This window comes from Podarcis filfolensis (assembly GCF_964270895.1).
Source record: "Podarcis filfolensis genome assembly, chromosome: 15".
Classification (NCBI taxonomy): domain Eukaryota; kingdom Metazoa; phylum Chordata; class Lepidosauria; order Squamata; family Lacertidae; genus Podarcis; species Podarcis filfolensis.
The window spans coordinates 40365805-40391515 of record NC_139618.1 but is presented as its reverse complement, the minus strand read 5'-3'; the positions used below and the strand labels follow the sequence as shown (position 1 = coordinate 40391515).

The following is a 25711-nucleotide window of genomic DNA, read 5'->3' as shown; positions in this document are numbered from 1 at the left end:
AGGGTTCTTTGGAAACACCACAACATTTAATCCAATTTGTTTGTAGTCTCCATATGCCACTTGTTTTGTGTCATTAATTTCTTCTTTTTGGGGTTTCATTTTCCAAAGGGAAATAATAATGGAAGCCTTGGCTGGGGGTGGCTTATTACTAAGATAGATCTGTGTATCTCCCCCTCCCCTCCGTAGGTGGAGGCTGAAGCTGTGAACCGGGCTATAACCATTGCTAACCAAACCAACTGCCCCTTATATGTCAGCAAGGTGATGAGCAAAAGTGCAGCTGAAGTTATTGCCCAGGCCAGGAAAAAGGGTAAGTGCTGGATGGAAAATTCCTGTTGATTCTTCCACTCTTTTGTTTTCTTGGCAGTGCTGTATGGATACATTTGCATTCTCTGTCCAATCTGGATTTTAACTTCCTGAGCATTTAGGTTTTTTTCTGATGAGCTTGTTCTACAGGCCAAATAGCTTGTTTGGGACTGGGGCTTTCTAATCCAACTTTCCTCCTTTTGTTTTATTCCACCACAGTTGCCTTGGTAACACAAGTTTTGCAAGTATGAAAAGCATGATCTCTTTAACCATGTCCTAGACCTTTGACCATCAGCTCTTTTGACAAGAGCCAGTGTGGAGTAGTGGTTCAAGGGTTGGAGTAGGACCTGGGAGACCAGGGTTCAAATCCCCACACAACTATGAAGCTGTCTGTTTGGCTTAGAGCAAGTCACTCTCAGCCTACAGACTCAGCTAACCCAGAAATATTACCTCAGGTTAAGAACTTTCCTTCGGGATGAGAACAGAAATTGTGCAGCAGCGGCACAGCAGCAGCAGGAGGCCCCATTAGCTAAAGTGGTGCTTCAGGTTAAGAACAGTTTCAGGTTAAGAATGGACCTCCAGAACGAATTAAGTACTTAACCCAAGGTACCACTGTAATTGCCTGATGTTTTTAGGCATACACTTTAAGCAAGCGCAATGTGCAAAGCAGCCTTAAGGCTGGCCTTGGCTTCTGCTAGTGTCCCGTTCATTGGGACCGTGTGGGCCAATGGAGGCATCTTGTTAGACATCAACAGAGCATTCTTTTTACTTCAGATTCTTTCTCTGCATTCTAGCCTTCAGGGAATTGCTGTTCAAATGGTGTCAATAGCTCCCATTTCCCCTCTCTCCCCTCTCTCTTATTGCTAAAGCCTTATTAGTTTCTATTTAAAGCATTTGAGATGTGGGTTGTTTTTTTAAAGATACCTGCCTTTCTTTGTAAGCCTGAGAATGTTTATGCACATCTCAGCAGAGCTTGATTGCTAAAGCTCAAATGTAAGTCAGGTTACACTGCCGGAAGGACACCCCCTTACACCCCCACAGACAACAACTTTCTTCAAAAACCAGTTGCACGGCGCTTGCACTCTGTGCATGCTTAAATGCATTCTTTTGTTACTCCAAATGCTCCCAATTCTAAGCTGAATTCCACTATAAACAGGTTGGAAGACTAATCTCTGTTGCAGTGGGTTTTGTTTTTTTTAAAAAAAAATGGGTGGGGGAGAGGGAAATGCCTGTTCCCTTTTGAAAGACCTGCTTTCATGCGGACTAGAAACCTGGGCAAACCTTCCTAAGTGTGAGCTACTAGCCCATCTCAATCCCTGCCTGGATATTCCTGTGCTTGCAAGTTCTATTTCAAGCAGCGACGCTCGTGTTTACTCGTCTCCAGATCGAGCGAGGATCCTGTTTTGCCCACCAGATTCCGATTCGGAGTCCTCCTCCTCCTTGTCACCCATCCCTGGCTGCCAAGTCTTGCCAAAGGCTGCAGGGATTTTGTGCTCCCCACCCGCCTGCACCCCGGGGGGGGGGTCCTTCCTCACCACCCACTAGTTACGGCCCTGACCGAAAGAAGAAACAAATGCCTTTACTAGCCAGTGGGAAATGGTTAGAAAGGGATGTTCAAATGAATAAAATGAATAACTAAACTAATAGCTTGCCTTTTGCACCCACGGAGCTCAAATCAGCATGCATCATGTCCTCCCCGTTCCCTGTTTTCCCTCACAACAACCCTGGGGAGTTGGTCCAGATAGATATGAGAGGACGAGGCCTTTTAGGTATATTTAGAAACAGATTATTTTCAAACCACGTTAAACAGTGTTAACAAAAGCAGTGACCTGTACAAAGGAAGGCAATGAAGAGAAGCAGAGAGGGAGAATGAAAGCTGTGAGGGAGATCAGAGCTGGGGGGACCTCAACTTTGACCTCCAGGTGTCGAAAGGTGCAGATGTTGCTTTGAAGCAAGGAGCTTTTCTTTAGCTTAGATTCCCTGGGGTTACAGTTCTTGAAACACGGGAGAGTTGTTCGCAGAGTGTTTTTAACAGTTCCCAGGTTTCTTTGGAGAAAACCTTGATGGTATAATACTGTGTTAAGCGTAAGGTGCCTCATGGGCAGCAGATTCAACATGGAGGAAAGAAAACCCATTTTTCTCATAGCATGATTACTTTATGAGAGGAGAGGAGCCTGTGGCCCTCCAGCGTGGGCTATAGTCAGGGAATATGGGAGTTGTAGTCCAGCAACACCTCTGGAAGGCCACAAGGGCCTCACTCTTGATCTGTGGGACTCATTGCCACAGGATATGGTAATGTGAAAAAAGCCTGAAAATCTGCTGCCAGCCAGAGTAGACAATACCAGGCTAGATGGAGCAATGGTATGGCTCGGTGTGACTGCATCGTATGTTCCCAAACTTCCAGACATTTCTTCCTTAGAACATCTGCAGAAAATATGCATAGTATCGTCTGTTCTGCAATGGTTACATCTATCCTGTTTCTGTCACCCTGCTGTGCAGGCACTGTGGTCTATGGTGAGCCCATAACAGCGAGTTTGGGCACTGATGGGTCACACTACTGGAGTAAAAACTGGGCCAAAGCAGCTGCTTTTGTCACCTCTCCACCACTGAGCCCTGACCCAACTACTCCAGACTTTCTCAATTCTCTGCTGTCTTGGTAAGTAGAGGGAAAGTTACTGAGATGGGTGTATTTAAAAAGAGAAATTCTGTGCTATCTGAATTCTGTGACCTGTATAAATTAGGACTGAACCAAAACTTTGTGTTCTACTAAAACTCTCACCACAACCTTCCCCTTTTGACAATAATTCAAGGAAAGTAGAAACATTTGCCCGTTCTTTGTGAAGGCAGAAAGCATTGCTCTCATTCTGGTTTGTCTTTACAACATTATTATATAGCCAGATTTGGTTGGCTAACTTGCCACTGGATGCTCTCCCACAGGCTGCATGATTCCTGACAGGCTAGTTCACACAAGAGGAAGAATAATACTGTTTTAAAAAGAGAAGAAGGCACTGCCCAAGAGGAAGCAAAAAAGTGCAAAAACATACAAGATTTCAATTGTCATTCAGACAGTTTTTCAATCCCTCCTCACCTCCCTTTTTGTGCAGAAAAGGTTTATCCGCTAAAATATTGCAGAGCCCTACACATTATGCAAAAGTTCCTATATTTATGCATTATGTGTTCATGGGAGCCAGCATGATGTTGATGATTGTTGTAGGGGGACTCCCTGGTCCTGAATGGGGTAACTGTGCCCCTGAAGTACCAGGTGTGCAGCCTGGGAGTCATTCTGGACTCACAGCTGTCCATGGAGGTGCAGGTCAATTCTGTGTCCAGGGCAGCTGTCTACCAGCTCCATCTGGTATGCAGGCTGAGACCCTACCTGCCAGCAGACTGTCTCGCCAGATTGGTGCATGCTCTGGTTATCTCCTGCTTGGACTACTGCAATGCGCTCTACGTGGGGCTACCTTTGAAGGTGACCTGGAAACTGCAATTAATCCAGAATGCGGCAGCTAGACTGGTGACTGGGAGCGGCCGCCGGGACCACATAACACCGGTCCTGAGAAATCTGCATTGGCTCCCAGTATGTTTCAAAGCACAATTCAAAGTGTTGGTGCTGACCTTGAAAGCCCTAAATGGCCCTGGTCCTGTATACCTGAAGGAGCGTCTCCACCCCCATCGTTCAGCCCGGACACTGAGATCCAGCGCCGAGGGCCTTCTGGCGGTTCCCTCATTGCGAGAAGTGAGGTTACAGGGAACCAGGCAGAGGGCCTTCTCGGTAGTGGTGCCCACCCTGTGGAACGCCCTCCCTTCAGATGTGAAGGAAATAAGCACCTATCTTCTGTTTGAAAGACATCTGAAGACAGCCCTGTTTAGGGAAGGTTTTAATATTTAATGCTGTATTGTTTTTTATACTTGATTGGGAGCTGCCCAGAGTGGCTGGGGAAACTCAGCCAGATGGGTGGGGTATAAATAAATTATTATTATTATTATTATTATTATTATTATTATTATTATTAGTCCAACAACATTCTGAATCCAAGGTTGGGGGAGGCTACTGTAGAGTGTTTTCCCTTCCAGGATTTAATTAAACTTCTGTTCAAACAGGTTATACAATTATCATCAGCTCCACCCCATTAGGCAACCTGTGGCCATTTCTCCCCTCTCTTAACCACCCGCGTTCACACAGGGATTGCTCACTCATTACCTCTGGGTGGTTCTCCGCCCCCTTTCTCCTGGCTTTTGATGTCTTCCTTTTCTGGAGCATCAAGCACTGGTAAAGAAAGCATGATGTGACGGCAGATAAGACCATTACAGTGTTAGCCTATGGGCAGGGCCTGCCTTTGATCTTCTTCCTTGCGCAGTGTGGACTGGAAAGTGCTTTAGAAGTAATGAGTAGCATAAAAACATGAGAACAGTGTGTCTTGGCTGAAAACAGCGATTCAATTGCTGCCGTGAAGGAAGCTGATAATGGTTAACAATTCCCCCCAGATATTTTTTTTCATTCTGTACCAACTGCCTCCCAATTTTCCATTGTAAAATTTTCTTTGTTTTGAGGGGACGTTGAGGATGAGTCCAAGACTTGCTGTGGCTCCTGTTTGCCCCCCTACACTAACCACACTGAACAGACTTTTCCAACCTGGTGACCGCCAGACGTTTTGGATTAGGTTCTTATAATACAGAATAAGGGAGGGCAAATTGAGGGAGGGGGTGATTTTGAATACAGTATGGGCATTCATCCCCCACCCCCCGCTTTCTGGGCCTGTGAAAGGAGATTGGAAGGTAAGGATGAGAGGCAGCTGGCATTGGTGAAGCTCAGAGTTTCCAAGGGAGTGAGAAAAAGAGAGGTAATATTCAGGCCATAAGCCTGGCAAGTAAAAGTGTGTGTGTGTGTGTGTGTGTGTGTGTGTGTGCACGCGCGCGCGCTTAAAGTAAAAGATCAGCTGTGAGGGGAGGTTAAAGATAAAAGTGCTTTAAGGATAATGTGGCCAGTGTGGTGTAGTGGTTAAGAGCGGTAGACTTGTAATCTGGTTAACCGGGTTTGCGTCTCCGCTCCTCCACCTGCAGCTGCTGGGTGACCTTGGGCCAGTCACACTTCTCTGAAGTCTCTCAGCCCCACTCACCTCACAGGGTGTTTGTTGTGGTGGAGGAAGGGAAAGGAGAATGTTAGCCACTTTGAGACTCCTTCGAGTAGTGATAAAGCGGGATATCAAATCCAAACTCTTCTTCTTCTTCTCTAGTTGCTGTTGGGCTACAACTCACATCATCCCTGACTAGGTTGACTAGACTGGTTGAAGATGATGGGAGCTGCAGTCTAACCACATCTGGAGATTCAAGGCTGAAGATCTAGGGGGCACCCCCAGCCTTCCTTGGAGATGCCAGGAACTGAACTAGCAAGCTTCTGCATGCAACACCCATGTTCTACCACTAAGACCTTCCACAGTGCTTACAGGGTTTTGCTTCATGTCCGTGGTGATGGTAGTGTTGATTCCACTCGCTCCACATCCCTCCCCTCCCCTCCAACACAGCTGGGTGCAGCTGATGGGAGTTGGTATCTCAAACATCTGGAGGGCCTCAGGTTCAAGAAGCTTGGTTTAGTATGATGTCTGAAGTGGGCTGTTGTGGTCGTCCTTTTTGTGGCTGGCAATTGAGTCAACGTGAAAGCCAAATGAGAAGTGAGATTTGAATCTCCCCAGCTGTGTCCTGCCCTAAACTTGATATCTGTTCCCCTAGAGATCAGAGTTGTCCTTCACCAGAAGTATATGTCTGAGTGCAGACTCAAACAGAATTGGTGGTTTTTTCAAACCTTAGTAACTTTCAAAAAATAAAAATAGTAACATAAAAAATCTCTGACTCTTCTCCCCAGAGAAAATATTCTCTCCTTCCCCCACTCCCCCAAACCTTCCCATGAGCATAATTGGCATTCTTGTGGGAGGGAAAAAAGAATGAAAATAGCAGATTTAAGCATTTTCAAAGAGGACACAATGTTGCAGAAGGGCTGATGTAACTGCGCCATTTTTTCAATTAAAAACGTCTAATTCCCCCTACTTTTTTTAAAAAAAATGTTAAATATGTACTGTTCTAAAGCAGAATTGTAATAAATAAAGCAAATGTTTAAAAAGCGGTCTCATTTGAGCAAGTTAGCAAGGTTGTGCCAGAAAACTCTCTTCCTTGGTTATTTAGGTGAATGCTAGCAAGCCATGAGTAAATAGAAAGGTTTCTTGGATATTAAGAGATGGGAAGGACACTAGAGGTCTTCTAGTCCAAATCACCTGATCGCTGCCAGAACTACAACACACAGTGCAACTGCAGCAGGGGTAGGCAGCATGGTACCCTCCAGAAGTTGTTGGTCTTCAGCTTCCATCTCCCCTGGTCATACTGGCTGGAGCTGATGGGAATTAGAGTCCAACATCCTCTGGAGGTTCTCAGATTGTCTACTTCTGAACTACTCCATCCCTTAATGGCCATCCAGCCTCTCCCCAGCAGAGGAGAGACCATCACCTTCCAAGGCAGACCATTAGGAAGTTACGTCTTTTGTCTAGATGAAATGGGTTCCATTGTTTTCCATTCAGCCCTGACCCCTGAAGTCTGTTTTGATCTTTGCAATGGCAGCTTCTTGCTCTTGATGTAACTCCTGTTGATGACACACCTCTTATCTTTGGTTTTAGTGGAGATCTCCAAGTCACTGGCAGTGGCCACTGTACCTTCAACACTGCCCAGAAAGCTGTTGGGAAGGACAACTTTACTCTGATCCCTGAAGGAACCAATGGAACTGAGGAAAGGATGTCCATCATCTGGGATAAAGCTGTGGTGTGTTGCTTTGATGGGGCAGGAGAGGTCTTGGTTCACCCAGGCAATCTCTTGCTGATGTTACTTGAGATCCTAGGCCAGTTCTGGGGCCTTTTGAGCATTGTTGTAATGGACAGAGCACAATGAATCCACAATGTTGGAAGACTCTCATATCAATCTTCGAGTTTTGGTATTGAGACATTGGGCGAGGGGTGGGGGGTTCCCTTCCTTGCATGGACAGAATCACCTGAGCTCAAGCTGCATCTTAGCCTATCCATGGGATCATAGAAAGCTGCCTTGTTGTACCAAGTCAGACTCTGGGTCAATGTAGCTCAGTATTGTCTAAACTCTCCAGGGTTTGTAACAGGATCCTCCCACCTCCAACCTGGAGATACAGGGGATTGAACCTGTGACTTCCTGCATTCAAAGCATGTGGTCGACCACTGAGCCACACCATTCCTTCTTGTCCCTTCCCCCTCCTATGATTATTTTGAATACTTCTGGTAGGGAACTGTGTTAGCAGTGGACACTGGTTTGCTGCTGGTTAGCTGCTCATTTGAGCTGGCCTAGACTGTTTGCACTTTACTTTTAGAAGTGTTGGGGGAAGGAATAAATATTTTGACCACTTAGCAAAAGTGCTAAATATATTAAAAATGCTCAAGTTAAATATTTTGTGATGAGTGTGGTTCTAAGTTGGTGGCGTATACCCCAAACATGATAAACAGGTAACCTAATATATTCAAAGTATCACAGCTGACTCCAGTGGTCTCAAGTACAGGAACCAGAAGGCAAATTTATGTCCCCGTATGGATGTCAAAAGAAACCATGCTTTTCTGCTACATGAACAACTAGGTACACTTGCTTCTCCCCATTTCTCCTCTTTTGCACAGCAAAGGAGATCAGAAGCTTTTGTTTCTAGTTTTGTTTCTAACCATAGTTCTTCATTATGCCCAAACTCGGGTAACCAAGTTTTGATTAAACTATGGTTAGTGAAAATAAATCAGGTTCAAACTGTACCTATCATACATCTTATAAGATGGAACTGCAAATAAAGATGTTCTATATAGGTGACATGCTTATCCTGATTTGAAAAAGCAACCTGATAAAAAATATAAAAATTTGGGAAAGGATTCCAACCATTGGTCATCTTCATCAAAGAGGACAGAAGTTTCAACTAGTATTTAGATTAACAGGATTGCCCCTTATTTCAGCACTGTGTGAATTTTGAGTTACTGTGTTTGCTTTTAAGGATTTCTTTATTACTGTCTCTGTTCCTCTGATGGGGCTGCTACCTTTTTACGGTTAGGTTACTGGTAAGATGGATGAGAACCAGTTTGTAGCTGTGACCAGCACCAACGCAGCCAAGATCTTCAATCTCTATCCCAGGAAGGGACGTATAGCTGTGGGCTCTGATGCTGACCTGGTGATCTGGGACCCAGACAGCGTCAAGACAATCTCAGCCAAGACTCACAACATAGTAAGTGGTTTCTGCACTTCCCCCCACTGCCTGTCCAAGCATTGTGACAGAAATACAGAAGAATTATGCAAAAACATGCAATCTCTGAGTTTCAAAGAGCCCATCTTTCAGTCCATTGCACATCTGGACTGAAGGGTTTTCCCCAAACTTCTGATGGCTTAGGGACAATTGCTTTCTGAATTAAACTTGCTTTCTGAATTTGAAACTGGAAGCACACATCACTCTGGCACCTGAAAATATCACTTGGCACCAGAGGGAGCCTTTTTAATATGCCTAACTGTAGGGGGTGGGTGGAAACTGTCATCAGGGAGTTAACAGTGTGCTATGAGAACATTAACTAAGAGAAGCTTCAAATAAGATTCTTCAATTCCCTCCTAGGCTGTGGAGTACAATATCTTTGAGGGTATGGAGTGCCGTGGGTCACCACTGGTGGTCATCAGCCAGGGGAAGATTGTGCTGGAGGACAGCAACCTCCATGTGACTGAGGGCTCTGGGCGATACGTTGCCAGGAAGCCCTTCCCTGACTTTGTTTACAAGCGCATCAAGGCCAGGAGCAGGGTGAGTATGCTGGATGAACATGTGTCCTTTGAAAGTTCAGTAAATCGGATAGCAGGATTTTAATCATTCAGGTTCACATAGTTGCAACAGTTAGATGTTGAATTCCATTGAAGTAGCCATTGCCCTACGAACCTCAGTCTGCACTTAACCAGCCTCCATCGGCATGCCTTGAAAGCAAAGTGTCATCACACTCTGCAGTTTGTGTGGCCCCTAGTAGACTGTGCCATACGCAGCAGGGGGAACGGCAGGCAGGACCAGGTGAGCAGTTTAACAGAGGTAGGGGGGTTAGCAAGCCTCCCTCCCCCTTTGAAAGCGGGTGGGGCTCGGGGGAAGCCATGGGGGAGGGGTGGGGCAAGCTGAGGGAATAAGCGAGGGGATGGGTGAGGTGTAGCACAAGTGCAAAGGGGTAGGTGCAGTCGGCGAGCAGAGTGAATGGGTTCCAGCCCCTAATAAAAGTGTGTATCGCACACTGCCTTGTGTATGTGGTGCTGCTGAGAGCCTGGTCCCAATGCTTACCTTCTGAACGACACACACACCATCCTACGTCAAAGACCCATCCTTAATTTCCTCCCAACTGAGAGCATTGTTCGGAACGCTTTAATGCAGAAATAAAACTTTTTGGTTGTCTTTATTCCCCCTTCCCACCCACCTCTCAGTTTTTAAAAAAACACCAAACAATTTTGTAGCAGAATGACTGGCAAACTAAGGCCCAGGGGCCATCCGCTCAGTCAGTCCCCGTGCTAAACTGGTGTGGTGTGGAGGATTCGCCGCGCAGGGACTGACTTGCGTGACGCTGGCTCGGCTTCGGATTGGCTACAAGAAGCTCCTGCAGCCAATCCGATGCTGCAGACGCCTCTGGGTGACGCCCCTTCCTTCCCACTGAGGCGGCCACATATGACCAAGAGCCGAGCGGGGGGAAGAGGTGTGGCAGGGAGGCTACCTCTGCCGCCCAGGTCAGCGCTATGGGCTCGGCACCCCGCGGACCCCTGGCCGAGGTAGAGGACGACGCTGCCGAAGGCAAGACGGTGGCGGCGTGAGTGGCGGTGGGGTCCTTCTGGGGGAGGGGGTGCTTTTGGGAGAGGGTGGGTCCGGCCCCCCACAAGGTCTGAGGGACAGTGGACTGACCCCCTCCTGAAAAAGTTTGCTGACCCTTGTTTTAAGGTGTGGTTTAGGAAGTCAATGGGCTGCACCAGAAACAAAAGCGCCAGAAACAAAAGCTATTAGCAAGAGACCAAAAGTTTAAAACGTGCCTTGATTTTCTTCTTTTAGAGCCAAATCCAGTTGTAAATCATCATAGCTACACTGGAGTTAAGCCTAGCTCACTGGCCTGATTGTAATTGTTATCTAGCTCTCTTCAAGAGATCTAGGAAGAGAAGCCTGTCTTTGCCATCCTGGTGATTTCTGGATGTTTTGGATTACGGCTGAGTTGTCTGGGGATGGTGGGAGTTGTAGTTGAAAACATCCAGATGGCACCCAGGTTGGTGAAGTTTGTTATAAGTAAAATGAATCTCTTTCAAATACTGCCCTCTGCTGGATGAAAGCATTCTGTTTGGTTTGAGTTTAAGCAGTGAAAAAGAGTTGGCTTGGGCAGGATGATTCCTCCGTTAAGAACATTTGATCCACAGGGCTAACTCTTTGTCAGCTTGAAGCATTTGGGCTTCAGTTCTAAACACACTTACAGGGGAGCAAGCCCCACTGACTGAACAGAAGTGGGGCCTTCTAAATAAGCATGTATAGGTTTGGCCCTGCAGGTGTTTCTGAACTACAACTCCCATCAGCCCCAGCAAGCATGGCCAGGAGCAATGGGAGTTGTAGTTCAACAACATCTGGAAGGCCAAAGTCCCTTCAGACTTTGGACTACAACTCCCATCATCCTTCACCATTGACCATGCTGTCTGGGGCTGATGGTGGTTGGAGTCCAATGGCAGCTAGAGGGTCACAGATTTCTCATTCCTGCATGTTGAGAGCTGGAACATTGATAGTTAAAGCTGAATGTGTCCATAACCAGGGCTGCTTCTCAGTGCTTTTTTCTCCTGCATTTCCCCTTCTTTCCCCTAGCTGGCTGAGCTGAGGGGTGTTCCTCGTGGCCTGTATGACGGCCCAGTCTGTGAAGTATCAGTGACACCGAAAACGGTCACACCAGCCTCCTCAGCCAAGACGTCTCCAGCGAAGCAGCAGGCCCCGCCTGTCAGGAACCTGCACCAGTCTGGATTTAGCTTGTCTGGTACATACCTATGTGAGGCTAAATTATTATGGTGAAATCTTATTTCTGTTTTATTTCTTGAAGGCCCTGGGTCCTCTTCCTTCCCATGCACAAAACAGGAATTCCACTCCAGAGGGGCCATTATCAAAAAGGCCCTGATTCTTGTCAGCGGCAACCAAAACTCCCCAATGAATGGAACTTTGAGCAGGACCTGATGAACAAATTAGTAGTATTGCAGGGGGAGATGAGTTGATACGGAAGGTGCTTTCCTGTTTGTTGTAAAGAGAAGTCCTGAGAGTGTGCCGGATTGAGAGCATTGTGGACTTGGGAGCACATTTTATTGTTCATTTAAGTTACTTAAGGCATTTATATGCTGTTCAGTTATTAGCATTTCTAAGTGGTGTGCATTAAAATAGACCCTGCAGAGAATAAAACCAGACACACACTACCTTAAAATGGCTGCTGGAATAAGACAATGTTATGCACCTGAAATTCAGCAAGGAAGGTGGGCACCTGGGAGGCAGTTCTACAAGCTTGGGCCCATAATACTGAGCACACAATTTCTAGAAGTTACAAGTCATGGGGTGGGGGCACCATCAGAGACCTCCAAAAAAGCTTTCCATGATCCGGTACAGATATAAGGAATCAGGTGGTCCTTAAGATATCCTGAACCCAAAAGGGCATTGCAAATTAACACAAGGACCTTGAACCTGGCCTGGTCACTGGTGGAGGAACGGGGGTGCGGAGGGAGCGGACCTCCCCCGGCACCACTATTCTGGTATGGTGCCTCCCGGACACACGCTGAGCACCCCCCTGGCGCCATGCCCCCAGAACGCAGGCCACACCCTCATGGGGGCGTGCCATGCCCCTGGGGTGCACGCCACACCCCCCCAGGGCACGCACCACACCCCGTCTGCTCTCCGCCCCTGGTAGCGTAGCATGCAGCTTTGCCACTGGGCCTGGTAACCTATGGGCAGCCAGTACAAGCTTTTAAGCACTGGTGTGCTGTGCTGATGGCAGTCTGTCCCCATCCAGTGTCTCTCTGCATCATTTTGCGCCAGCCAGAGCCAGACATTGAAGTCACCATTAACTTAAGTCACAATAAATCTATGTATTTATGTATATATTCTCAGTTTTTCACTATGCTTATGCACCTCTCCTTCTCTGTCCCTTTCCTTCTAGGTGCACAGATTGACGATAATATTCCACGCCGCACTACGCAGCGCATAGTGGCGCCTCCTGGTGGCCGTGCCAATATCACCAGCTTGGGTTAAAAAAAGAGCAATGAAAGGGGGAAAAAACATGACCGCTTAGCGGATCATGGGCGAGGGTGGGGCACTTGAAGACCCTTTTTTTGATTATTTTAGAGCCTGTGATGGTTACTGCGGGCAACCAATGGGTAAGGCCTAGTTAAGGCTGCAGTTCCCCAGCCCCTTTGTTGTCAATCTCCCCCCCCCCCCGCCCCCATCTTCACAGAACCTATTTGTTCCTCCCCCTCCTTATACATTTGGGAAACTCCCCCTCCCCCATTTTGACACGTGGGGGATGCAGAAAAAAGGAGTAAATCATTGAAGAGTAGAACTTGTGACTTATATCACCATTAACACCATTTTATCTTTTTGTTTTTCTTTTAAAAAAGGAAGGAAAAAGTGAATTTCCCAGAAGCTGCTTTATATTTTACTTTTTATATAAATGAAGGTTCACGTTTAACTATTGGAAAGAGGAATAGGAAAAAAATGAGGTTTTAAACTGGATGTTTTAGAAACTGGACTTGCAGCCCTGCATCTTAAAAAATGTGGGAGTCATGATTTCCCTAGGACCAAATCTGTATCCACCCCACTTTCCAATTAGAGGAAGGGAGAAGCTGTGCTGCTAAGGTTTCAGGTATTGTGGTGCTGGGAGGATGTAGCCCGTGTTGTTCTTGGGTTTTAATGCGCTAATCCCATCTCGGAATTGAAGGATCATTTGTTCATCCATTTCCTTGTTTTAATAGATGTTTGTGTGTGTGTGTGCGTGTGTGTGCGTGTGTGTGTGTGTGAGAGAGAGAGGACATGTGTGCTTGCTTCTGTGTGTTACCTTGTTATGCTTTCAGATGCCTTATTTTGAAATTAAGCTCATCCTTGTCTTTCTGAGCCTCATGAGGTCCAAGGTCCTTCTAACAACTTATGGTCATCCTGCCACAGGTATCTGTATGTCAGATAATTCACTTGATTCTTGGGCCAGCTCCACCTTGATTTGCTGGGTGTCCAAGCAGTATCGTTAACTGGTTTTCCATTCTCCTTTTGGTAAGGGTGTCAGATTCTGCATAGAGTAAGTCACCTTTTATTGGCGCCATTGCATGTCCATCCGTTGGAGAACTTTCTAAACACCAGCTCTTTATCAGTTGGGTTCAGAACTAAAATCAGGAGATCTAGCTGGGAACCGTGCTGCCAAATGACCCATTCCCTTAAAAAGCAAAACCCAGCATCTCCTTCAGTAGAACTTGGAGGGAAATGGGAATCTCTTTAAAAACAGTCTAGTCCAGTGGTTTCCAAACTTCTTTCTCTGGGACACACTTTCAGAATAAAAATTTGCTTGTGCCACACCAATTTCTTTATTAATAAGAAATGCATTGGACAACAAAAAGAAACAAGTCCTAGCAGCACTTGATTCATAACGTAGAACACAACTACTTTATAATATGATCATGGAACACCCAGAAAGTATAAAACAATGCAGCTACATAAGAACATGAATCATCCCTAAAATTGAATGATAAATAAGCCTCATACATATGTATCTTAAGTACGTATGCTTACACATCAGTGAGTGGTGTGAGCTTACTTTTGCCTGGTAGTCTCATTTATATTAGGTCTAATTTGAGACAAACTCTCATCTCTTTCTCTTTTCTGACCTTCCATATATGTCAGAGTTGAAAATCCTTGCTCACAACATGTGGAGAACTGTAGAAGAATAGCCAATGCTCTTGAAGAGAGGCATGGATACAGTTTCTGGTTGTATAACCCTGCTACACTGAAATGGTTCTTTGATTGTCCTTGAATCTTCCTGCCATGCTTGCCATCCCCTCTTGCCACACCTGTGTGGCTTGCCACACCCTTTGAGAACCACTGGTCTGGTCTTATCATGGATGCACCACCAGAGGCATAACTGTGCCTGGATTCCTCACCTCCTCAAGTGCAAACACTGTGCCAGTCTCTTCCACCACCCTTCCTCCCTTGCGCATCAACCCCCTTTGGCCCATGCCCACCTCCCATGCCTCCATCCACCCTTGCCTTCTCCACATTCAAGGCTTGCAGTCTTATGGGTGGGGTTGCTTGAGTAGATGAGAGACTGAGCAGGTACATGGACTGCACATAAGACTCCTGGTTCCTTGGGCTGCCTTGGAACATTGCCCCTGCACACGAGAGCCTGTGTTATACCATATGGCAACCTCCCTTCCTTTGTGCTTGCAGCAGGACTGGGTTAGCCTGGAGCTGAATCTAATGTGCAGTGTCTGTGTACTGACCCTTAAATCGCTTGTGCCAATTTAGGTCACTGTGCTAAGCTGTACTTAAATCATTCCTCCTTTTTTTGGTGCACCTCTGTGTAGAGGCATTTCATTAGAGCTATGGGGAATCTGAAGTAAGCCTGACACCCTTTTAAATGTGGATTGAGCTGCATAGGGTATGTGTACATGGAAGCAGATTACACATTATGGGGCCAATAGCATGTTTTTCCCCCACCCCCTTATTAGAAAAGGTTTTCCCAAGTACAGCCCAGATTCTTGTTCCTGAGTGTCCGTGAGAAGGTGCCACACAATCAGCCCTAGTAAAGAACATATGGAAATACTTCATAGAACCTTACAATAAATTCTTAATTGTGAAGGCAGCATAACCTCATTTTCTTCGTTCACTCATTTCAGTTGATTATAAATTGATACTTTGCCACACATTTCCCCTCTTTTTTAAAAACAACAACAACACAAACTACTTAAAAAAAATCCTAACATTGTATATTTGCTGATTCTTTGAAAGGAAAAGTAGAATATAGCCAGGTCAATGTGTTTTGTCTTTTAAAGTCCAACAAGTGATGGAGTTGTGATCTACAAAAGTGGCTCCACAGCCCATTCCTCAAAACACATCTGCCACACTAAAGCCAATTTCTTTGAGTGATGTGAAAAAGGGGAGCAGCAGCCTCCTTGGAATCTGGGAGGGGGCTAGGAGATTACAGAGGCGGCCATCCCTACAGACTGAACTCACTCATCTCCCACCATTGTAGTTAACACCTGCATAATGCATTTGCCCCTCTCTGATCCTTTCTGGAGCCACACACCCATTACAGAGGGGGTGTGGATCTCTATTGCTGCCTAGTGTACCCTGCTGCACTGGGCATGGGGGGTGGGGATGAGCCTTGAGTCCTGTGCATTGGTTCCCAAACAGTGGGCCTGCTGGGCCTATGCGTGACATCATGCGCCTCCTCCCCTGTATATTTGCCAGGATATGTACAGCTCTGAAGACACAAGAGGCATTATTGCTGGGGACAATGGGCACATTCACATTCCCCCCTCCTTCACATGTTGAGCTTACATGCAAGGGGTGTTCACAAAATACATTACCCTGAAGACAGTTGCAAAGTGTTATGCAAGTGTTTGCTTGAATGAATGTATGCTTGATTGTGCGTTGAATGCTACTCAAGAATAACAAGTGCACAGCTCAACTATTTGTATACAGAGACCACACATTATATTCAATGAGTGCACCAACACCCCATTCTAGTGGAGCTGTGCTCTTCTGTAGATTTTCATAGGTGTGTAGTCAACAAGAGTGTAGTTTGCACAGTCAGTCAGCAACAGATGCACCCACCTGCACACAGCTTGTACCTGTGTTTGGTGTAATGTGTGAACAAGCCTAAGGTAATAGCTCAACTGGACTTTAGTGTAGGATGCTTTCTATATTCCAGGCTGTGCACTGTGCAACTCAGCCAAGAGTAGTAAAAACCTGCCAGTCAGATGCTGAAAGGCAGTCGAGACTTGAACTGAATTTCCCCTTTCTCACCCGTTCACCCATAACTGATGGCTGTTCATCATTCCAGACAGTTTCATTTGTGTTTTGGTTCTGTTTTGTTTGCTTCAGAGATTGCACTTTTTATTAAATAATTAAAAAATATTTAGTTAAGGGTAATATATATATTTGCAGCTTTTTAATTTTTCTCTCTCTCCTCGCCACTTACGCTTTGATGAATTTAAGCAAAGTTCTGTTTCGGGAAGGGGGAGGGGGGAAGTGACCATGGGTTGTATCCAATGTTAGTCCTGATCAGAGTAGACTCATTGAAATTAATAGACGTGGCTAACTTAGTTCCATAAGGTTCAATGAGTGTGCCTTGAGTAGAGGTTAGTTGGATGCAACCCCATGTTTCAGTTATACGAAACATGCGCAGCTCTTTGTGATTCACTTGAGTCTTCCTTTTCCCCCTCGTGTTCATTATTTTGTTCTTGGACCATTGTGTGTGTTTTTTTAAGGGGGGAGGGAATAAAGGATTTGTTAAAAAATGAAACTTTGCAGGCTATGTAAGCATGTTTTTTTCCTGTGGGAGCTTGCTCGCTTTGTGTGTCTGTTTCATGAATGTCATATGTAAATGCTTAAAGGAAATGACATTGAACTTGGAATTAATTTGCCGCAGTGACTTGATGCTCTAAAGAAAAAGGAAAATAATGATAATAATTTAAAAAAAATTAAACCATGTAGAATTTACTACTAGATGGATTTTAACCCTTGGATTTGTGCTTGTGAACATGAGTGAAGGAGCTGTAAGTGAATAAGCTGATCATGTGTGTAGACAAAAGGAGTACTGATAAAATTTGACCATTCTCTCAATGGCATAAAATGAGTCTTGTGTTTTTTCTTCCTTACGAACTCTGTGTTATATTACCATGGGAACTCCTAATAAAGACAAAACGTTGTTGTTTCAGTCGGTGTCTCCTTGTGTCTTGGTGGTCTTCCGTTTGGTTCTTCTGTGTTTGTGCAAGTTGCAATCTAGTGAGGTCCATGTTGGTTCATAGGACAACTTGGATGGCTTTAAAGCACAAGGACTGTAGTTCAGGTAGTAAGAGCATCTGCTTTGCATGTAGAAGGTCCTAGGTTCCATCCCTGGCATGTTCAAGTAGGACCAGGAGAGACTCCTTTCTGAAACAATGGAGAGCCGCTATAAGTCTCTGTAGACAACAATGAGCTAGAAGGACCAATGGGGTGACTTACTGCTATTTTCCTAGAGAAAAACTGCCGGAACTCACAGTGAACTCTCTTGTTCTCTTAGAATGGCAATGGCGCCCACCTGAGAAGTGTTGGAACCCATCTGGGAGGTGCTGGAATTAAGTTCCGTTGAGTTCCAGCTGGTGTGACTACAGTTAAGCTTCCTGTGTCTCTACTGTCCTAAATTCATGTAGTATAACACTGCATTTCTCCTCCAGTGTTGAGGGCAGCAAGCCACAGAATACTAGTTTTAAATTATGTTGCTTACTAAACATGCATAAACATTGCATTTGGTGCATACATCTTTCAGAATATACATTTTAATGAGTGTAACACACACAAAATGTCTCGTAACATCTTAAAGGAAAACACATTTTTGACCTCACATGTTCATATAAGCATCCCCATGGGTGTGGATTGGGAAGCCTATTGCAAGTGTTGTAGCTCTTCCGCAGAACGAACATGAAAGTTGAGTGATACTGAGTAGTCATACCCCACATGTCATGTGCTGGCCAGCCGCACCCTGGTGTCCACAGATAGCTAGGGTTGCCACATTTCAAAAAGTAAAAGCCAGGACACCCCGAAACATCAGTTGAAATCCCGGTGATGTCCAGGAAAATCTGGATGTATGGCAGCCCTAAAAGGTAAAGGGACCTGACCATTAGGTCCAGTCGTGAATGACTCTGGGGTTGTGGCGCTCATCTCGCTTTACTGGCCAAGAGCTGGCGTTTGTCCGCAGACAGTTTTTCCAGGTCATGTAGCCAGCATGACTAAGCTGCCTCTGGCAAAACCAGAGCAGTGCACGGAAACGCCGTTTACCTTCCCGCCAGAGCGGGACCTATTTATCTACTTGCACTTTGACGTGCTTTTGAACTGCTAGGTTGGCAGGAGCAGGGACCGAGCAATGGGAGCTCACCCCGTTGCGGGGATTCGAACCACCAGCCTTCTGATCGGCATGTCCTAGGCTCTGTGGTTTAGACCACAGCGCCACCCATAGCAAAAGACTTGCAGGAATAGGAGCCTCTGCTCAAAGGGCTCCCCATGACCTGGAACCCTGTACAACCATGTCATGGGGCTGCCTTCCATGATACTGCTGTATGAGCAAAGCCCCCCTCCCTGAAGGTGTTTTCAGTGCATGTGTGAACATGGGGGTGTGGCTATTCCAGGTGGCCCTTCGAGGGTTTTTTTTATTATACAATCAAGCTGTAAATTTCATGAAATACTTCTGTTGCTCTACACAGGAGAGAACATATCTGGATACAATGGTCATAATGGACTTGCTCAGATGGTGGTGCTCAAGCTCTTTGAAGAAGCTCTTTTTGTCACTCCAAAGCCAGGATGGGCTATGAACCTCATGGTCCCTTCCAACTCTACAAGTCTATGTTTCGTTTCCATCCATCCCCCCCTTGTTCTTTGCATGTGATCAGTTTTAACTAATGTCGCATCTGCACTATACATTTAAAGCATGTGACTTCTTCAAAGAATCATGGGAACGGAAGGTTGGCAAGCGTGCTGGGAATTGTAGTTCAGTGAGGGATGAACTACAGTTCCTTGGATTATTTTTGGGAAGTCCTGTACATTAAATATTATGTGGATTAACCTGAGACAGTTCCCCTTTTCAAAGTGACAGTTCCAGTCTAGTAAACAGTGGAGAAAACTCAGCTTCAACGTTTGAGAACACTAGGTGGTAGCAAGACACAGAACAGAAAAGCTAGAATCATCTTTGCTACATTTTTATAAGTATCAAATACTTTCCGGCTTTCAAAAAGAGCTCCTAACGTGGCTTAATACTAATAATATGCAAGAGTCACAGAGAGATTTATTTCTCTATATAGATTTCTAAAGTGCATAACCTCATTGACTTTCAGTAGCCAACAGGTTGAGAGTTAAATGCTTGGCAAAATAAGGGCTTTGCCATTCAATTAATGGAAATATAACTCGTAGTTCTAGAACCTGAGGGCATCTAAAGACACTGAATATTAGAAGAAGCACAAAGAGAGTTCATATTTATACAGATGTCTAGATTAAGGTGGCTCTTTCCAAAAGGAAGAGATGGAATGCATCACCAAGAGAAGATACAGATCTGCATAAAGCTGCATATGCTACTTTATACACATACATGCATTGCTTTAGACATAACTATCACAGACCCGGGTGGCGCTGTGGTGTAAACCACTGAGCCTTGGGCTTGCCGATTGGAAGGTCAGCGGTTCGAATCCCCGCAACGGGGTGAGCTCCCGTTGTTCAGTCCCTGCTCCTGCTAACCTAGCAGTTTTTAAAGCACGTCAAAGTGCAAGCAGATAACTAGGTACCGCTCTGGCGGGGAAGGTAAACAGCGTTTCCGTGCGCTGCTCTGGTTTCGCCAGAAGCAGCTTAGTCATGCTGGCCACATGACCCAGAAAAACTCTGCAGACAAACACTGGCTCCCTCGGCCAGTAAAGTGAGATGAGCGCCGCAACCCCAGAGTCGTTCACGACTTGACTTAACTGTCACGGGTCCTTTACCTTTACCTTTTTATCATTTAAACAGAAATGCAATACACTCCACTGCTGTGGGGAGGACTGGCCAGTTGATCTCGGCTTACTATTCCGGGCAGCTTCAAGGCCCTCACTTTCCCTGTTTAAGGTTTTTAAAACCAGATGGTCCTTCAAATAGACTGCTGTCCCTTGTAAAGTAGAAACGTGGCCACACAGCTGCTTCTAGACCTGCCTGTAAGATGAATTAGGTTGTCAGGCATTTGACACTGGGTCTTTTTGCTTGGGGCTACTCCCTTCCATGGGATGCGGGTGGTGCTGTGTTCTAAACCACAGAGCCTTGGGCTTGCTGATCAGAAGGTCGGCGGTTCGAATCCCCGTGACGGGGTGAGCTCCCGTTGTTTGGTCCCTGCTCCTGCCAACCTAGCAGTTCAAAAGCACGTCAAGTGCAAGTAGATAAATAGGTATCACTCCGGTAGGAAGGTAAACGGCGTTTCCGTGCACTGTTCTGGTTCGCCAGAAGCAGCTTAGTCATGCTGGCCACATGACCCAGAAGCTGTCTGCAGACAAATGCCGGCTCCCTTGGCCTATAGAGCGAGATGAGCGCCGCAACCCCAGAGTCGTCTGTGACTGGACCTAATGGTCAGGGGTACCTTTACCTTTGCTCCCTTCCAGGTGAACAATTTCCCAAGGAACTATTGTTCCCTTAAATTATTTTCATCCGTATTGTAGCATAAGGCCTATTCACCATGGTCCTGATCTTCACTCCCAAGCTGTTATCCAGAACAGGGAAAAACAATTATTTAGAAGAGGCCAAAGCATCATCCCTGGTCACTGATCATGCCGTATGGGGCTGAAGGGTGCTGGGAGCCAAGCAAGCTCTGGAGAGCATCACATTGACTATCCCTGATTTAGAAGAATTAAACCAAGGCATGTTAAATGCAGTGACTTTGGCTGTAACCTTAAGAACACTTGTTGAGGAGTGAGCACCATTGAAGCAGAGTGAGGCCTTATTTTTGAGTACACATACAAAAGATTGCACTGTTTCAGTGCACCTGTGGAACCATAGAAACATAGAAGGGAGTTCTATTGTTCAACCATAGTGTTATAAGCAACCATGAGGAGCACCTAGTCCAGCCCCCTGCAATGCAGGGATCTTTCACACATAGGGATTGAACCCACCCTCGCCCCTGAGATTAAGAGTCTCATGCTCTGCTTTCTGAGCAATCCCAGGTATTTCAATGAATATAGCAGGATGTTATAAGGGTGGTCTCTTCCATTACCAAGGGGACATGCAGAAGGTTTCAGGTTCAGTCCCTGCCATCTCCAGGCATGGCCAGGATAGACCACTGCCTGAAACCCTGGAGAGCTGCTGATAGTGTCCACACTACTGAGAGATTGGCTCAGTATAAGGCAACTTCCTGTGTACCCACTGGTCATCTAGGTTCTGACAGCCAATGAACATTATTGATTGGAACAGGAGAGCTGAGTGAATTGGCGTTTGAACCAAAATTGCATAGAATATTTATGAGTGTCATGAGCTGAGGTGGTCCAGGGAGGAACTCTTGTCTTGACTGACAACCCACCATTCCTCTTGTTGAATTATGTGAATGCCAGGAGTGATGGATGAGCTGAATCCCAACTGAGACGCCGAGAAGGCACAAAGCTGGGGTCTGACAGGTTTCCAAGCTAATAATTCACCAGCAGTTCTCTTGGACTGTCAGACTTGGCAGAGTAAATGTTAAAGCACCAACGAGGGGCTAGGTATTGTTCAAATACAGCCCATCCCAAGGTATGAAAAAGAAAGCGGCCCAGGTTGTTCTTTGGAAGAGTAATTAGCTGAACATTTTCAGTGGATTGTTTCATGCATCACATAATCAAATTCTGGAATTCACAAAGAGGTAGTGATGGCTTGGACGGCTTTCAAACTGGTTAAGACAAATACATGGATGATGATGAGGCTATCAGAATGAACAAAACCTCCCTTCACTGTCAGATACCAGTTGCAGTGAATCACAGGTGGAGAGGCTGCTGTTGCACTCAGATTTTCCTTGAGGATTTCCCCTTTGGGCATCTGGTTGGTCTCTGTGAAGACAGAGTGCTGGACTTAGAATCACAAAATTGTAGAGTTAGAGAAGATCCCAAGGGGGTGTCTAGTCCAACTTCCTGCAATGCAGAAATTAAAGCTAAAGAATCCCTGACAGATGTCATCCAACCTCTGTTTAAAATGCTCTAGCGAAGTTCACCACCTACTGATGGAATCCCTTCCACTGTCGAACAGCTCTTACTGTCAGAGAGTTCTTCCTAATGTTTAGTTGGAATCTCCTTATAATTTGAAGTCATTGGTTTGGGTCCTATTCTCTGGAGCAGCAGAAACCAAGCTTGCTCCATCTTCTATGTGACAGCCCTTCCGATACTGGAAGATGGATATCATATCACCGCTCAGTTTTTTCTTCTCCAGGCTAAACATCCCCAACTCCCTCATCTGTTCCTCATAAGGCTTGGCCATAAGGCTTGGCTTGAGCCAACTGGACTCTTCTTCTGACTGCAAATCAAGGTTTATTCCAAGCTTCCATCTCCCCCATTATTCTAGCTTAACTCCTCTCCCACCACCTCTCCCAGTCTATGAGTATGATCTGCCCCACTCCAGCCCTGGAAACTTTTTAAATTAAAAGAACACAAAAGGGAAGAGAGAGCATGATAATGGAGAATAGACATAAAAACGGAAATGAAAAGGCCAGAGAAAAGAAGAAGGGAGGTACTTTGGAAGGAATAGCAGGGTCAGGGAAACCTCTAATATACAGTACTATTAGTATAAAGCCTTCCAGGTGTTGCTATACTCTAGCTGCTATCATGATTTCCCTTTTTGGGGGTTCGGGTCAAAGTTGTTGAATTTTTTTCAGGGAGGAGGTAAAATGTTGAGCTTTTTTTTAGGGGAGCCACAGCTGTTCAGCTTCTTTGGGGGGAGCCCATGATCTACCAGTGATCTACCACAGACATCCAGTGATCTACCTGTGGGACATGCCTGAATTAGACCAAAGGCCCATCTAGTTCAGCATTCTGTTCTTACAATGGCCAACCAGAATGCTTGTAAGAAGTTTACTTTTTCAGGAGGTGCTTCTCTGAATAGGCTTCATTTGCCCTCACATTCCTGATTTGCTAGCATCATATGACTAGTCCAGGAAGGTTTGAGTTCACTCTACGTAAGCTTTATTTGCCTTCAATGATCTGGCTCTGATTTTAACATGGAGTTGGATGGAAGAATGTATTATTACCCTATACGGAGGAATGGTGGTGGGAATTAATGGAGGTAAAGTTAATTACCAATAATAATAAAAATTGAGAATCCCTCTTGCACTTTTGATGGGGAAAATAAATGAATGATTCTGAGACACTTTGACTTAGAATAATTATTGTTAGAAAGTGGATAATATGGATATTAACATGGACTGGCAGTCTTAAATAATCTTTATTTATGTAACTGGCAGATTGAAAATCAGTAGCCCCTTTTCTCTGTCTCTAATGTTTCTTCTCCCTTTGTATTTTGTTCTCTTTTCTTTTCTTTTCTTTTCTTTTCTTTTCTTTTCTTTTCTTGTTCTCTCTCTCTCTTCCCTTTTTTCTTCATTTCTTTTTATCTTCCGGAGTTTTATGTTTGGGGCCTTTGTTAAGGTCCAGGGATTAAGTATTCATGGGGGTGGGGTGGCTGGTGGAGGACTCTGGATGGAAAAGAGGGAAGTGATGGTCTCCCAGGGTGAGAGGCTGGGTGGGAAAAGGAGGGCTCCCATGTAAGAGCTGGGAGACTGCTACCCTCTGTAGATGGTGGGGGCTGAGAATCGCCTCCAGGAGATGACTCAATATTGTTCTTATTCTGTTTGTAGCTTTTGTAGCTGTTACCATATTATTAAAAACTTTAATAAGAAATATTTTAAAAGCATGATCTGACTCTGGATACATAATCTTGACTTTGACCCTTGATTGCGGACCCCATGCACAGTGTGTCCCGTGAACCTGGTAAGGATGTTCAACATACTGATGCTCCTCAAGCTTTGCAGTGGAACGTCAAGATGGTAAGGGCCACTGACATTCTCACTCCTAAGTATCCTCTCTGATATTGAGGAGCCCAGAATGAAGCTTGGTGTCCCAGTGAGATCCAGATGATGAAGTTGGTTGGGTGACAGTTAGAGCAAAAGCGGTCTAAATCTTGAAGCACAGGTTAGAGGCCATTTGTGTGTGTCTTCCATGTAGCAGTGATGGCAACAGCAACACTTCACCTCCACTGTTGCATCCTCTAATAACCAACCAGCATGACGCCTCTGAGTGCTTAGGGTACTGGTGAACATTGCATCGCAGTCAGTAAACCAGAACTCTCTGAAACCTGCTGTGACAAGTTTGTGAGATACTAGGAGCATAGATGCACTCAACTTCACTTCAGACTTGATGGTGCTATTAGTGCAGTCTTGGAGGAGGTTTCTTTAGAGGAATCTGGTCCGCTTGCCTGGGATGAATTTGAGTTGGGTATTTGGCCAGCATCTCACACTCTCAACCCTTGCAACAGGGTTATCTACAATTCTCTGGAAGGACTCTAAGGACTCTAAGCACACATCTACAACTAATGGCTATTCTTAAGTAGATAGTGAACAGTTAATTCACATACCTGAAAAATGGGTTGTCTGTTGAACTGTGACTTCTCATTCAGACATCACACTGGTGTCATAATGTAGCAAGTTTACTAACAGAGTAATATACGGCTCCTATACATGACCCCAAGCACTACAGCAGGGCTGCTCAATGTCCATGTGCTTAGCTGGGACAGGGCAGTGGGGATGTCAGGACTGCATTGAGACATCTGTGGGAGTGTCAGATTGTCTCTGCCATTGCATCCTTACACCTGAAACCTCACTGCCCCACAACCATAATCCAGACAAAACAGTGATGACACACCCGACCACACTGGCTGCTACTGCTTAAGTCAGAGGCTGGGAACCTCTAGCCTTGAAGCCTCCTGTCTGGCCCTTGCAAGCCTCCCTGAACACATCCCCTCTCCTCAGGCCACATCCCTCTTGCGTCCAGTTTTTGACCCTCAAGAATATTTGCCTGACCGCAATGTGTCCTTGAACTATGATAATGTCTCATGTCTGCCTAGATAGGGAGGAAGGGTGTGTGATTGTGTGCAGAAACTAGGGTGGTGCACAGGATTCAGTTGAGGCCTGAACTGAATTAGGACAATTCAAGGGAATCTGGGCCAATTCAAGGAAGCTGGGTTGAGACAGCCCTAGATCGCCACAGGCTGGGTGCCCCAGATTGACCTGTCCGGGGGTGAGGTATCAAGTAGGAAGGAAATGCAGGCCCTGGGCAGCAGAGGTGCCAGATGCAGGGGGGCCTGGGTGCTCCAGCCCCACAAGATTTCCCATGAAGGGGCCAGGTTACCCACAATTTTATGCACTGGGGCTGCACATACAAGGGGGGGGGCAGGGCGTGGAAGAAGCCTGCTGTGTGCAGTCCGGCCGGGTGTGAGAATGCCCTCTTGGCAGCAACCTCGGGCAGTGCTGCCCAGCTGAGGAGAAGGGCAGCAATGCTGTCAAAACTCTCTTCTCTCCGCCTCCCAGGTCAGACCTGACCCAGGAGTGGAGCTGCGGCTGGGCTCAGGGGAGCTGGCAGCTTCTGCACGTGCCACCCTGTACAGGAG

General features: G+C 45.8%; 2 protein-coding genes across 5 annotated transcripts in view; one reads left to right on the top strand and one right to left on the bottom strand.

Annotated features, from left to right (window-relative positions):
- Window positions 1–17270, top strand: part of DPYSL2 (dihydropyrimidinase like 2) — an 89440-nt gene extending 72170 nt beyond the window's left edge. For 2 of the 4 annotated variants that reach the window (XM_083588611.1, XM_083588613.1), the window contains exons 8-14: window positions 187–307; window positions 2803–2959; window positions 6966–7107; window positions 8393–8563; window positions 8942–9121; window positions 11180–11357; window positions 12507–17270. In XM_083588611.1, coding sequence (XP_083444737.1) covers window positions 187–307; window positions 2803–2959; window positions 6966–7107; window positions 8393–8563; window positions 8942–9121; window positions 11180–11357; window positions 12507–12598 — 1041 coding nt within the window. In that variant the 3' untranslated portion in view covers window positions 12599–17270. The remainder of the gene's footprint in view (window positions 1–186; window positions 308–2802; window positions 2960–6965; window positions 7108–8392; window positions 8564–8941; window positions 9122–11179; window positions 11358–12506) is intronic. The other 2 variants (XM_083588612.1, XM_083588614.1) reach the window with 1 other exon arrangement.
- Window positions 1–25711, bottom strand: part of LOC310750701 (uncharacterized protein) — a 735887-nt gene that overhangs the window by 483561 nt on the left and 226615 nt on the right. The window lies entirely within an intron of this gene.